Raw genomic sequence first — 13,919 nt, forward strand, 5'->3', positions numbered from 1 at the left:
CACAAGGGCAGAATGATGATTTCTGGAAGACTGATCCATTCGTGACACGTAGAAAGAACTGGAGAGAGAAAACCAAGGCATCTGTTACAAGGCCAAACCTCATGGTCTGGTTTGGGCTGACAATCACAAGACAAAGGGGAACAGCGCAAGCTAACTGCTGCTTCATTTGATGTTTGTGTTTGGGGGACAAGGGAGGGGAAAAGTGGAGTGTCTTTTTTTTTTTAATTTAGGGAGACTGGGAAGATTGGGAAAGGAGGAAGGGAGGAAGGAGACGTTTGGAAGGGTCAGGGTGGTGGACCCTGGATGCGTCCGGACCTGGACAATGGGAGGCACAGCAGCCCCACGCGCGCGCTCTCCTCCACTCTGCATCCTGGGCACGCAGGCAGAGGCGTTGCCTAGCAACTGGGGACAACAGTGGACCGGGAGGGGGTGGGCCCACAACGGCTGGTGCATTTTGCTAGGCGTGAGGAGCGGCTGCTTCTCTGGAGCTCCTTGCAGGTAAATGCAAGCCCAGGACTGCCTGCACACCCATTCCTACAGACTGGAAAGGACTCAAAGCAAGGGGGTGGGGCGGGCTGAGCAAGCTTGGGGTTGGTGCGCAGGTGGGGACTGCGGACAATTGAGGGATCAGCATCTTGTATTTGATAGGTGGCAGAGCTGAAGTCCCGGGGAGGGGGGGAGTTGTTTGGGTGTAAGATTCCATTCCTTCACTGTGAAGGACTCAGGAAGAAGGACTTAACTTGCTTTCACTTTCTCTTAAAACAAAACCCAAAACAAATCCTTGGAAAAATATTTCCACCATAGGAAGATATTTAAAATGTAGCTAGAAGCATTGGGAGATGAAATTTCGATGACCAGTAAAACTCACAAAAAAGCAATCTATAGCTCTAGATCAAAAGATGCAAATTCACATGAAACAACTGATTTTATATCAATACCCTGAACTTGGGAACTTTTCACCCAGCTGTTGAACTGCTGCTGGAGACGGATTCTAAAGAAACAGTTGGGGAATTAAATATCGAATGCTTACTATGTATGGGGTACTATTGCAGGTGTATCAGAAAGAAATGAGAAAGAAGAGACATATACAAATCCCCAAAGTAGCTGGGGTTGAATTTCTCAACTCCAGTGTAAGTAAATGATAAGGTCGCAAACTATTTTGAGTTATATAAGTACAAGTGATGTCGCAAATATATTTTAAACTGGAAATCAAGACTAATTAATGCTCTGTGATCAAGTTTTCCTTTAAAATTGTAGGGTATGAAGCAGATGTTAAAATTCTTGTGTACCTGCAATTATTTCTCCATGTATTATATTTTCTTTTATTGGGTAAAAAATGTAAATGAGAAAACAGATCTCATCCCAAGAATTTACAACACAGATATATACAGAGTTATTAGGCAGACATGACACTGTATTCATTTTTCTTGCATGTTTTTTTTCAGGATGGGTAAAAAGATAAAGAAGGAAGTAGAACCACCCCCTAAGGATGTGGTAAGTTTCTGATTTGAATACTAGTAGCACTTCAACCATAAGTTTGAAAAATTAATTGTTCAAAGGGTTTGGCATGTACCAGTATATACAAGAACAGGGGGTGGCAGAAGTCCAAAATGTGACTAATGATAAGATTAGTCAGAGAAATCTAACAGGATATAAACAAACATGAACAACACTGTCATTATGTAATTAGCACAATTAGAAAGTAATGATTAGCTTTTCCAGTACGTAGATGGTGCATGTATAGCCAAGTTAATGAGTTAATGGGTTTATTCTTTTTAAATATTTCACATCGACATTTGCCAGTCTCTCATAAGGGGATTCAGCAAAGTGAATTTCCAAAAGTAACAAGAAGCAAGGTTCTGACACATGTGTGAAGAGTATCTGATGGAGACCCTTGATGTAAGAAGTCCTATATTTTCCCATTTTATGAACAGAAGCCTGGGTCCATAGGACCTTTATATTTCCTGTTCTAGAAATCTCCCTCTCTGTGTGTATTAAGACTTGAACTCAGGGTCTCACATTTATGAGGCAGGCACTGTACTATTTAAGCCAGGCTTCCAGCTTTTTTTTAAACTTCAAGTTATTTCTCAAATAGAGTCTTGCTTTTTGCCTTGGCAGACCTGAGATCTCAATCTTCCTTCCTATGCCTTTTGTCTAGCTAGGATTACAAACAAGCATCTGTTATCTTTAATCAATTACTGAAAAAATAATACGTTAAAGGTGAAAAATGACTTTGAACAATTTTCAGTTTAGAAACAGTTCACAGCATATTTGATGTGACTTTATTCCGCTAAAATGCAAACAGCAAAGAAACATTTGCAGGAATTGGCCTGTACTGCAGAAACTTCCCCTGCAGAATAGAGCATGGTGGTTAAGACCTAAAGCCTTGTCCCCCAAATCATGAGCTAGGTTACTTTGGCCATGTTGCCAAATTTAGCCAAATTATTTAAGTTTTTCTTTATCTCTTTCATGGGAGCTGTACTCCACAGCACATTTGGATTGTATGAACAAATCTCAAATTACATGATGTGGTTAGGGCCTGGCCTGGCACTCAGTATTTACTTTGATAAGTAAGATCTAATAGTGTGGGAATCCTCTCTCTCTCTCTCTCTCTCTCTCTCTCTCTCTCTCTCTCTCTCTCTCTCTCTCTCTCTCTCTCTCTCTGTCTCTCTGTCTCTCTCTCTCTGTCTCTCTCTCTGTCTCTCTCTCTCTCTCCTCTCTCTCTCTCTCTGTCTCTCTGTCTCTCTCTCTCTGTCTCTCTCTCTCTGTCTCTCTGTCTCTGTCTCTGTCTCTGTCTCTGTCTCTCTCTCTCTCTCTCTCTCTCTCTCTCTCTCTCTCTCTCTCTCTCTCTCTCTCTCTCTCTCTCTCTCTCTCTCTCACGCATGCGCACACGCAATTGTAGTTGAGAGAGCTCTTTATCATTCTATAGGTCTGAAGGGGTTTGGGTAAACTGCCCAAGGATGCCAGAATATCAGTTATAGGAGACTATCTAGCCACCAAAAACCTCAGAGGCCACCATGTTTTGTGATCAGGCTGTGAGTTTGCAAGCATGAGAACCGTCTTGTTAAAATGTTTTTCTGACCATTGTGCTTTGATGGCTAAATTCTCTGCATCTCTGACCTAGACCCCAAATCCTAATGAGTAAGTATTAAGTGATGCAACGTTTATGTGAAGAGCTCAACACTTTATCTCCCTGTGGAATTGAGCCTGGGAAAGTAAGCATGGTGATAATTGAGTCAGAGCAACAGGAAATGGTGGCAGGTGCTCATTCTTCAGGCTCCATGTGGGCTGTTTTCTGGAGTTTGTTTTCCCCACATCTTCTTGATCATTTGTGACAGATAGCAGTTCCATTTTAAAGCAAAAACAAAATAAAAAACACACACACCAATGATCAAAGGGATTTATTTTCCCATCTTTCCCCCTCATCACAGATAAACAAAATCACCATGAATTAGAAACACAAAGAAGTATATCAATTCACAAATAATATACATAGATAAAGCTATATGGGTATTACCAGGCTGTGGCTGCTCTATTTTGCCCCAAAAGTTTGCAGTTTGCTACTGTGATTCAAGCTATAAACGAAAGGCCAGATTCACTTTATTCATTTTAGCCTTTAAGCAAATTAGCTTATGTCTATAAGCACTCTCTACCTAAGTTTCATATTAGAGAAATACAGTCTGCTTCCTCCTCTTTTTTTCTCTTAGCTGCATAATTGGATCCTCATGATCTGAGAGCACTGATGTGGTAAACACATTCCAACAGAAATCAAAAGAGCCTTTTATTGTGCTTAGTACCACTATAAAAGTCACTCTCCTGATTTATCTGTTTTCACTGAGCTCAACTGAATACTTTTTAGATCTGGCTTTTGAATACAGTAGCTATCAGCCATGTATGGCTATTTAAGTTTAATTTATAATAGTTAAAATTCACAGCTAAAAGGAGATTAAAAACTCAATACCATGGGCCACTGGTGGCTCAGACCCACAATCCTAGCTAATCAGGAGGCGAAGGGCTGAGGATCCTGGTTTGAACCCAGACTGGGCAAGAAAGTCCATAAGACTTCTTAACTACAACTAACCACCCAAATGCTAGAAGTGGATAATGTGGCTCAAGTGGTAGAGTGCCAGCCTTGAGTGAAAAACTAAGGAACAGAGCCTAGGCCCTGAGTTCAAGCCTCAGCATCAGCACACACACACACACACACACACACACACACACACACACACACACACACACACACCCTTCTCTTCCTCCACACTAGGGATATTTTAAGTTCTCAACAGCCATATGTGGCCTGTGAGTGCCAGATTGGACAGCACACAATCACAACATGTCTGTCATTGAAGTGTTACTGGACAGAGCAGCATTCTTGACAGCCTCAGTTCCTGAACAGAGATATGAGTCAGAGATATGAAAATATCTCTGCAGGTTTTTCCAACTGTCCAGGCATAAAATTCGGAGCTGTGCCAAAATGTTTTTCCTTTCCGTCAGATTATTTCTTTGTAAATAATTTTGGTTCATCATTTATTTTTGTGCAGAGTGTGAAATTGTCATTTCACAATAAGCTTGATGGCGACTGTGACTTCCTCACAGAGACGCAGAAGGACTACGTAATTATAGCACAGCATTATTTAGTCAGGCGGCATTCTGCTATAGCTATCATTTCATTCTCAGTGCCTTTTTAAATAAAAAAAAATACTATAATGCTGTAGGCACGGTAGGAGAAACAAATGCCATGCCAAGTGTCTCCACGCCTTGCCAAACACTGATATTTTTACAGGAAAAGAACTCTTTAGGTTCTATTTTTGCTTCTCATAACCTGTATTTTGCTGCTTTCATGGTGCCTGAAAAATGTGGCAAAAGACCAGAGTATTTTCTAAACCACTACGATATTAAATGATACATACTATCATTTTTAAATGTATTTTATATTCTCTACTCCTCGAAGAATTGTGGAAATCATAATGTCTCTAAACTATATCTACATGTATTTATATAATCTACTTATATATAATAAATAATTATATTAATAATTTATTTAAATATGTAAAATACATTTTAATATGTAATATGTAGGATTATATATTATACATATATGGCAATACATTCTGGATGTGTGGTAGGTGGAGAAGTTATCCAGCTAGAATGTTAGGAAACTTCCTGAAGCTGTTAAGATGCTTCCTAACCATCTCAGGGGATTTTTATGCCTTCTATAGCCAGAAATACAGGTGTAAGCCACCAGCACCCACCATTATTAGGGTTCCCCCCCTTATACAAAATTATTTCAGGAATCCTTTCTTAATATTATGAGGCAAGAATGTGGCTTATGCCTATAATCCCAGCTACTCAAGAGATTTGAGACTTGAGAATCACAACTCGAAAGCAGCCAGATAGGAAAGCTTATGAGACTCTTACCTTCAATTAACCACCAACAAGCCAAAAGTAGAGGCATGGTTCAACTGGTAGAGCAAACAACCTTGAGAAATCAAGCTAATGCATTGTCAGTGCCCAGACCCCGAGTTCAAGTCCCATTACTGGTACAAGAGAAAAAGAAGAATGATGATGTGACTTATATCACCACTAAATTTTACATTATTACTACACTTACTGGTCAACCACTGTTCATCAAAATTAGGTCCTCCCTAATTATTGGAATAGTTGCCTGAATGTATGGTTGATAAACTTTTTAAAGTGTGTGTGTGGGGGGTGAATATATCTTTGTAATTTAGTCAGATATGAATTTATAGAGCAATAATTCTTTTCTTCTGAACTTTCTGATTAGCTTCAATGAAGAGTTAGAAGTTGGGATGGATCCAATTTTGGTTGAGAATCTCTTCTTACTTTATTCATTATTCTGTTTCCTATAGTATTTTTTTTTGTTTAGTCAAACCAATGCTTTATTCAATGTGATGACAATGTTTATTCCCATTTTAAACCTCATTTGTGTTTTTACTCAATTTAATATCCTTCTTTCTTTCTACAAACACCATTTTATCCACTCTTCAATCATATCTCGACATCCCACCACCTTTATAGGCTTTTCTCCCTTTAACTCAGGTCAAATTAACTGCCCCTGGTTTATCACAGAATTTATTGTCTCTGCCATATGGTTTTTGCACTTCATAAGCTCTTTCCTCACTGGAAGAGATCACATAATTAAATTTCTTCATGTTTCAGATGAAAAGCTGTGCTCAGCGAGCTGCCTGTGTAACTGTGATTATGCCAGGTTCTCAGCCATTCCGGGGCTCCATTAATACCTAAGTAAGATGGTTCTCAAGCCTCAAGCCCCAAGTACTTTCAGGAGTCCTTCAGTTTAAATTCTGTGGATCCCCATGCCCAGGCTCTGCTGCTTGTATAGCAGTCAACATCCACCATTGCAACAGATTTCTCCTTGACCCATGTCACCAGACATCTAGGCTGTCACCAGCCTAGGGTATATGACAGGCTTGGTGCAGATGTGTCTCTCCAAGAGAGTTTTAAGAGGCTTACAAGCAAGCATGACTTTCCAACTCTTACAAGTTCTTACAAGACAAAGGCAGACATGGAAGCCGCGGTCCTAAAATCCAGCATCCATTTCTTCTCTGTGGGGAGCTTTTATTCTGGTTGTGTTATTACTTACTGTAATCACCTTTTGTTTGCATTTTTTCCAATCTCAGACTGTTGTTTTCTTAGTCATCTTTCTGTCCATCCCCAAATAAAATAAGATGTATATAGGAAGTGCTAGCACAAAGAGTCAGCTATACCTTTAGAATCCAGTTATTTTTGCATTTAACATAAGCAGAATTTGCTCCTCCATGAGTCTCTGGAAATATAGGGAAATGGTGTATTTTCTCCTTGAACACACAGAAAATACCTAGGAGTTATGAGTTTGCTACTGTTCATTTCAGCTACACATGAATTACCCCAGACTCATGGTTTAGTTCCAGTTCCTCTATTCCAGATTTTACCCAGTTTCACATTTTGTTACATGCTTATTTTGCCATTTTTTATTGTTTCATATATGTAACCCCATGAGTTGACTGTTTATTGAGACTGTCAGGACATCACGTATGAACAGGTGCTCAAGAATTCCTGTGAGGTGACTAAGAATTCCTTAGCCAGCATCTGTGATGATCAGGTGTTCCGTGAGTTATAAGATACTCTCTGATTCACCCTCGATGTCCTCATAACACAGAAAAGGACCTTGGCGCCCTACGAATGTGAGTAACTACATGGCTACATTGAGAAACTAGATCCATCTGATTCAAGCTCATGTTTCTCTCCCCATCAAACTCCACAAATTCTAAGCCTACGTAATTATAGCACAGCATTATTTAGTCAGGCGGCATTCTGCTATAGCTATCATTTCATTCTCAGTGCCTTTTTAAATAAAAAAAAATACTATAATGCTGTAGGCACGGTAGGAGAAACAAATGCCATGCCAAGTGTCTCCACGCCTTGCCAAACACTGATATTTTTACAGGAAAAGAACTCTTTAGGTTCTATTTTTGCTTCTCATAACCTGTATTTTGCTGCTTTCATGGTGCCTGAAAAATGTGGCAAAAGACCAGAGTATTTTCTAAACCACTACGATATTAAATGATACATACTATCATTTTTAAATGTATTTTATATTCTCTACTCCTCGAAGAATTGTGGAAATCATAATGTCTCTAAACTATATCTACATGTATTTATATAATCTACTTATATATAATAAATAATTATATTAATAATTTATTTAAATATGTAAAATACATTTTAATATGTAATATGTAGGATTATATATTATACATATATGGCAATACATTCTGGATGTGTGGTAGGTGGAGAAGTTATCCAGCTAGAATGTTAGGAAACTTCCTGAAGCTGTTAAGATGCTTCCTAACCATCTCAGGGGATTTTTATGCCTTCTATAGCCAGAAATACAGGTGTAAGCCACCAGCACCCACCATTATTAGGGTTCCCCCCCTTATACAAAATTATTTCAGGAATCCTTTCTTAATATTATGAGGCAAGAATGTGGCTTATGCCTATAATCCCAGCTACTCAAGAGATTTGAGACTTGAGAATCACAACTCGAAAGCAGCCAGATAGGAAAGCTTATGAGACTCTTACCTTCAATTAACCACCAACAAGCCAAAAGTAGAGGCATGGTTCAACTGGTAGAGCAAACAACCTTGAGAAATCAAGCTAATGCATTGTCAGTGCCCAGACCCCGAGTTCAAGTCCCATTACTGGTACAAGAGAAAAAGAAGAATGATGATGTGACTTATATCACCACTAAATTTTACATTATTACTACACTTACTGGTCAACCACTGTTCATCAAAATTAGGTCCTCCCTAATTATTGGAATAGTTGCCTGAATGTATGGTTGATAAACTTTTTAAAGTGTGTGTGTGGGGGGTGAATATATCTTTGTAATTTAGTCAGATATGAATTTATAGAGCAATAATTCTTTTCTTCTGAACTTTCTGATTAGCTTCAATGAAGAGTTAGAAGTTGGGATGGATCCAATTTTGGTTGAGAATCTCTTCTTACTTTATTCATTATTCTGTTTCCTATAGTATTTTTTTTTGTTTAGTCAAACCAATGCTTTATTCAATGTGATGACAATGTTTATTCCCATTTTAAACCTCATTTGTGTTTTTACTCAATTTAATATCCTTCTTTCTTTCTACAAACACCATTTTATCCACTCTTCAATCATATCTCGACATCCCACCACCTTTATAGGCTTTTCTCCCTTTAACTCAGGTCAAATTAACTGCCCCTGGTTTATCACAGAATTTATTGTCTCTGCCATATGGTTTTTGCACTTCATAAGCTCTTTCCTCACTGGAAGAGATCACATAATTAAATTTCTTCATGTTTCAGATGAAAAGCTGTGCTCAGCGAGCTGCCTGTGTAACTGTGATTATGCCAGGTTCTCAGCCATTCCGGGGCTCCATTAATACCTAAGTAAGATGGTTCTCAAGCCTCAAGCCCCAAGTACTTTCAGGAGTCCTTCAGTTTAAATTCTGTGGATCCCCATGCCCAGGCTCTGCTGCTTGTATAGCAGTCAACATCCACCATTGCAACAGATTTCTCCTTGACCCATGTCACCAGACATCTAGGCTGTCACCAGCCTAGGGTATATGACAGGCTTGGTGCAGATGTGTCTCTCCAAGAGAGTTTTAAGAGGCTTACAAGCAAGCATGACTTTCCAACTCTTACAAGTTCTTACAAGACAAAGGCAGACATGGAAGCCGCGGTCCTAAAATCCAGCATCCATTTCTTCTCTGTGGGGAGCTTTTATTCTGGTTGTGTTATTACTTACTGTAATCACCTTTTGTTTGCATTTTTTCCAATCTCAGACTGTTGTTTTCTTAGTCATCTTTCTGTCCATCCCCAAATAAAATAAGATGTATATAGGAAGTGCTAGCACAAAGAGTCAGCTATACCTTTAGAATCCAGTTATTTTTGCATTTAACATAAGCAGAATTTGCTCCTCCATGAGTCTCTGGAAATATAGGGAAATGGTGTATTTTCTCCTTGAACACACAGAAAATACCTAGGAGTTATGAGTTTGCTACTGTTCATTTCAGCTACACATGAATTACCCCAGACTCATGGTTTAGTTCCAGTTCCTCTATTCCAGATTTTACCCAGTTTCACATTTTGTTACATGCTTATTTTGCCATTTTTTATTGTTTCATATATGTAACCCCATGAGTTGACTGTTTATTGAGACTGTCAGGACATCACGTATGAACAGGTGCTCAAGAATTCCTGTGAGGTGACTAAGAATTCCTTAGCCAGCATCTGTGATGATCAGGTGTTCCGTGAGTTATAAGATACTCTCTGATTCACCCTCGATGTCCTCATAACACAGAAAAGGACCTTGGCGCCCTACGAATGTGAGTAACTACATGGCTACATTGAGAAACTAGATCCATCTGATTCAAGCTCATGTTTCTCTCCCCATCAAACTCCACAAATTCTAAGCCTCTTTACGGATCATTGATTGACTATTGATGATTTTTTAAAAAACAAACAGGAACTTTACAGTCACACTTATTACCAGCTCTCCTTGGCCACATCATCCGTGCAAGATGATACTCTCTGCATTGTAAAATACCATCCACTTTTAACAGGATTCTGGAAGTTTATCTGTGAGCCCAATACTTTTCTTTCTGCATTTCAGTTTGATCCATTAACAATTGAAAGCAAAAAAGCAGCAACTGTGGTGTTAATGCTTAATTCTCCAGAAGAGGACATTTTGGCTAAAGCATGTGAAGCCATTTACAAATTTGCTTTAAAAGGTTTGGCATCCTTCTGTTTATCTTTCTATTTCACTAGGTTTCTTAAAAATATTAACTACATAATGGGTACTTTTCTTACCAATGTTTAATTTACTTCTTGTCAGGTGAATTCTTTCAGACAAACAGAATAACATTTAATTCATCACCCAAATATAACATGTCTCCTTAAGTGCCTAATTACAGAGTCAGTTAATCACATTCATTTGGAAAACATCATTGTATTTTTAAAACTGCTAAGTGTCACAGGAGTAAAAAAAAAAAAAAGAAAGAAAGAAAAGGAAATCCCCCAGTGATCAAGGCTGGAACAATATGAACATCAAAATAATGAAGATAGCAAAGTATAAAATAATATACATGAGCCCATACAGTCTCAGTGTAAATAAATGAGTACATTGAAGCCACATCTTCCATTGAGAAGCACTCCAAGTACTCTGCTTCCAGTAGCTTAGATATAACTTTCTAGGCGTGGGCTACATCTAGTAACTATCTATGAGAAAGCTGCATCTATATGCCAAAGCATGCCAGACACTGCCCCATTCAGGAAATCAAAGGCAACATCAACAGTGATAAGTCAGACTTATGATCTATGTCCTTGGTATGATGCCACAAAAATGGTCCTTCATTGCTGTTATTCCCACTCCAGAAATTTTATAACCCTAATCTCATCATGGTTCCTAAAAGTAATAGACTTATACTCCTCACAACTGCTGTGGCCATCAAAAACTCTGGGAAACTCTCCCATTCAAGAGCGCTAAGGAGACATAACAATTAATTGCTGTGGAAACCCGATAGGAATCTGGAACAGAAAGATGACATTAGGTAAAAACCAAAGAAACCTAAGTAAGGATAGTCTTTAGTTCATAACAATGTACCAATTCTGTTGTTGTTGTTGTTGTTTTGCCAGTCCTGGGCTTGAGCTCAGGGCCTGACCACTGTCTTTGGGCTTTCTCAAGGCTAGAGCTCTACCACTTGAGCCACAGCACCACTTCTGGCTTTTTTTCTATGTATGTGGTACTGAGGAATCAAACCCAGGTCTTTGTGCATGCTAGGCAAGCACTCTACCACTAGGCTAAACTCCTGGCCCAATAATGTACCAATTCTGGTCATTAAAAATGTGCCGTATTAATGGGATATTGGGTCTGAAATGTGTGGAAACTTTCTGTATTATCTTTTAATTTTTCTATAAAACAGTTGTTAAAATAAAGTTTTAAAATTATAAATATAGATCAGATTCTATTGAAATCCTTATAGAAATATTGCAAACATATTAGATGGTTATTTTTTTTTTGTCAGTCATGGGGCTTGATCTCAGGGCCTGGGCACTGTCCCTGGGCTCTTTTGCTCAAGGCTAGTGCTCTGCCACTTTGCACCACAGCTCTACTTCCAGGTTTTGAGTGGTTAATTGGAGATATGAGTCTTTTGGGGACTGTTTTGCCCAGGGTAGCTTCACACTGTGATCCTCAGATCTCGGGCATGAGCTACCGGTGCCAGCTTGAAAGGTCAAATGTAACTCAGAAATTTTTTTAACAAAATATAGCAGACTAAAATGAGTATGATTTGATTTTTAAAGCAATCATACTTAAAACATTGTTCTGTAACTTGGATGAGAAAACAGTAGCCCATACTACTGCTGTAGTTCTCATCTGTCAGTGTGGATTCTCGTCATCCTTGGTAATTCAGATAAACACTTGTGAGGTTCTGGAAGGTGTGGCTCATGAGTGGGGTGTGTGGAATTCTGGGTCAAATGGCAAGGAGGTGTCGGATTACACATCCATGTCAGCATGCATCCAACTCAGCTTAAGCGAAGCATCATCTGTTAGCCAGCTGTCCTGTATCATCTCCTTTTGTGACATGAAATTCTAAAAAGATTTGTAGTATTTTGGAAAAAAATCAAATTACAGAATTTTTCCTTCTGGTCAAGATGGAGTGAAGGATCAGATTTATTTACACTAGGCATGAATCAACCAAGAAAGCAGACAAAATATACAGCAGCTAGCAAGACACTGAATAGCAGACAGTGAAAGATGGTGTTGCTGAGAGACAGGAAATAAAGAAAATAAGTCTTGTCATTGCCCCAGTTGTTGTCTTCAGAATTGCCAGGCCACAGAAGAGAAAAGAGTAACCTAGTCAAGTGCTCAAATTGAGAAGACAAAACTGAGAGACCAAGGAAAGAAAGAGAGTTTTCCTAGGGTAGTACAGGAATGAGTTGAATGCAGAGAAGACTCCGGAAGTCTATACTGCAACTCATTCTACTGAGCAGCAAAAACTCATGAGGAAACAACTCAGGCAGACAGAGTCATCTATAAGGTACTAGAGGTAACAGGACCTGGCGCTCATGCGCAACAAAAAGTAACACCTGTTCCCATCAGCCAGACTAAAAGGTTTCATCATTCATGGAGAATTGTGTCAAATACACAGAACTATCTCTTGTGTTAGTTTTAGCAAATATTAGTTCTAGATTGAAAACCATTCTGAGATTACAAACTGAAAGGCTCAAACTGCTCTCAAGTAACTAAATTGTGCCCCTAAATTTTGAGAATACAGAAATATCTATTATTAAACATTACATTCACAATATCTTGTATCCAATAAATTACTGGGTTTGAAAAGCAGCAGGATTTAAAAATAGCCCATAATAAAAATATACATTAATCAGTAAATCAAAACTGACCCAGATATTAAACTACCAGAAAAAGACATGAGATTAACAGCAGCTGTATTCCATATGTTCAAATGGGTATGTAAAGACATAGATGATCTGAAACAGGACATAATGTAACTTCTAGAGATGACTTCAGTGTCTTAAGTTGCAGAGTACTTGGAAAATGGATTAGCGGCAGAGTACACATTGCAGGTGAAAATAGTAATGGGTTGAATTATAGAAAAACCCTTCAACCTGGAGTAGTGGCAACATGTCTATCACCCCAGCTACACAGAAGCATAAATAGGAAGATTTTGGTTCAGGTCACCCAACAAAAATTCAGACCTTATTTGAAAATCTCAACCTAGAGCTATTCTACAATCTAGCAATGGCACTTGCAAGTGGGGACAGTAAAGACACTTGCACATCCATGCCCATTCCTGCATATTCATCATAGCCCTGCTGTGGAAACTGCCTAGATTCCCTAGATGAGTGGATCAAGAAATTCAGCCATTATGAATCGTGACTGACTCCACTCTCACCATCACCATCCATCTCCCCACCATCTGCTCTCCTCCACGCCAGCGGAGACATCTCTGTATGCAAGGCAAAGCCAATAGAAGATTATCTTTACATTGCCAGACCTTGCTAGTGACATATCCATCAGCACATGAGTGGCAGAAGTCATGGGGTGTGACTCTCCCCATATGACAATGGGGCACACATTGGGCTGTCTTGCCTTTCTAGGCCTCCCTTTCTTTGCCTCTGGGAGGGGGATAAACAATGCTCACTTGCATAGTAGTCATGAGCATTGAAACAAATGACTGGGCAGGGCTTCTCATCAGTGCTTTCATGGAATATCGGTACCCAGAGCTTGTCAAGGAGAGGCTTCAGAGCCCTGGGCATGCGCACTCTGAGGGAGGAAGTAGATTTACTCCCTGCCCCCCATTGTCTGGAGATTCAGACCGTTGGGAATATTTGTCTCCACA

At 39.2% G+C, this 13,919-nt stretch overlaps 1 protein-coding gene across 1 annotated transcript in view; it reads left to right on the forward strand.

Annotated features, from left to right (window-relative positions):
* The first annotated feature begins 1,431 nt into the window (after nt 1–1,431).
* The window catches only part of Armc3 (armadillo repeat containing 3), a 63,584-nt gene continuing 51,096 nt past the window's right edge, over nt 1,432–13,919 (forward strand). Inside the window, exons 1-2 of the mRNA XM_090319020.1 lie at nt 1,432–1,494; nt 10,172–10,289. Coding sequence (XP_090175146.1) covers nt 1,432–1,494; nt 10,172–10,289 — 181 coding nt within the window. The remainder of the gene's footprint in view (nt 1,495–10,171; nt 10,290–13,919) is intronic.

The sequence above is a fragment of the Megascapheus bottae genome, chromosome 26 (genome assembly GCF_031878675.1).
Source record: "Megascapheus bottae isolate mThoBot1 chromosome 26, mThoBot2.hap1, whole genome shotgun sequence".
Taxonomy (NCBI): Eukaryota; Metazoa; Chordata; class Mammalia; order Rodentia; family Geomyidae; genus Megascapheus; species Megascapheus bottae.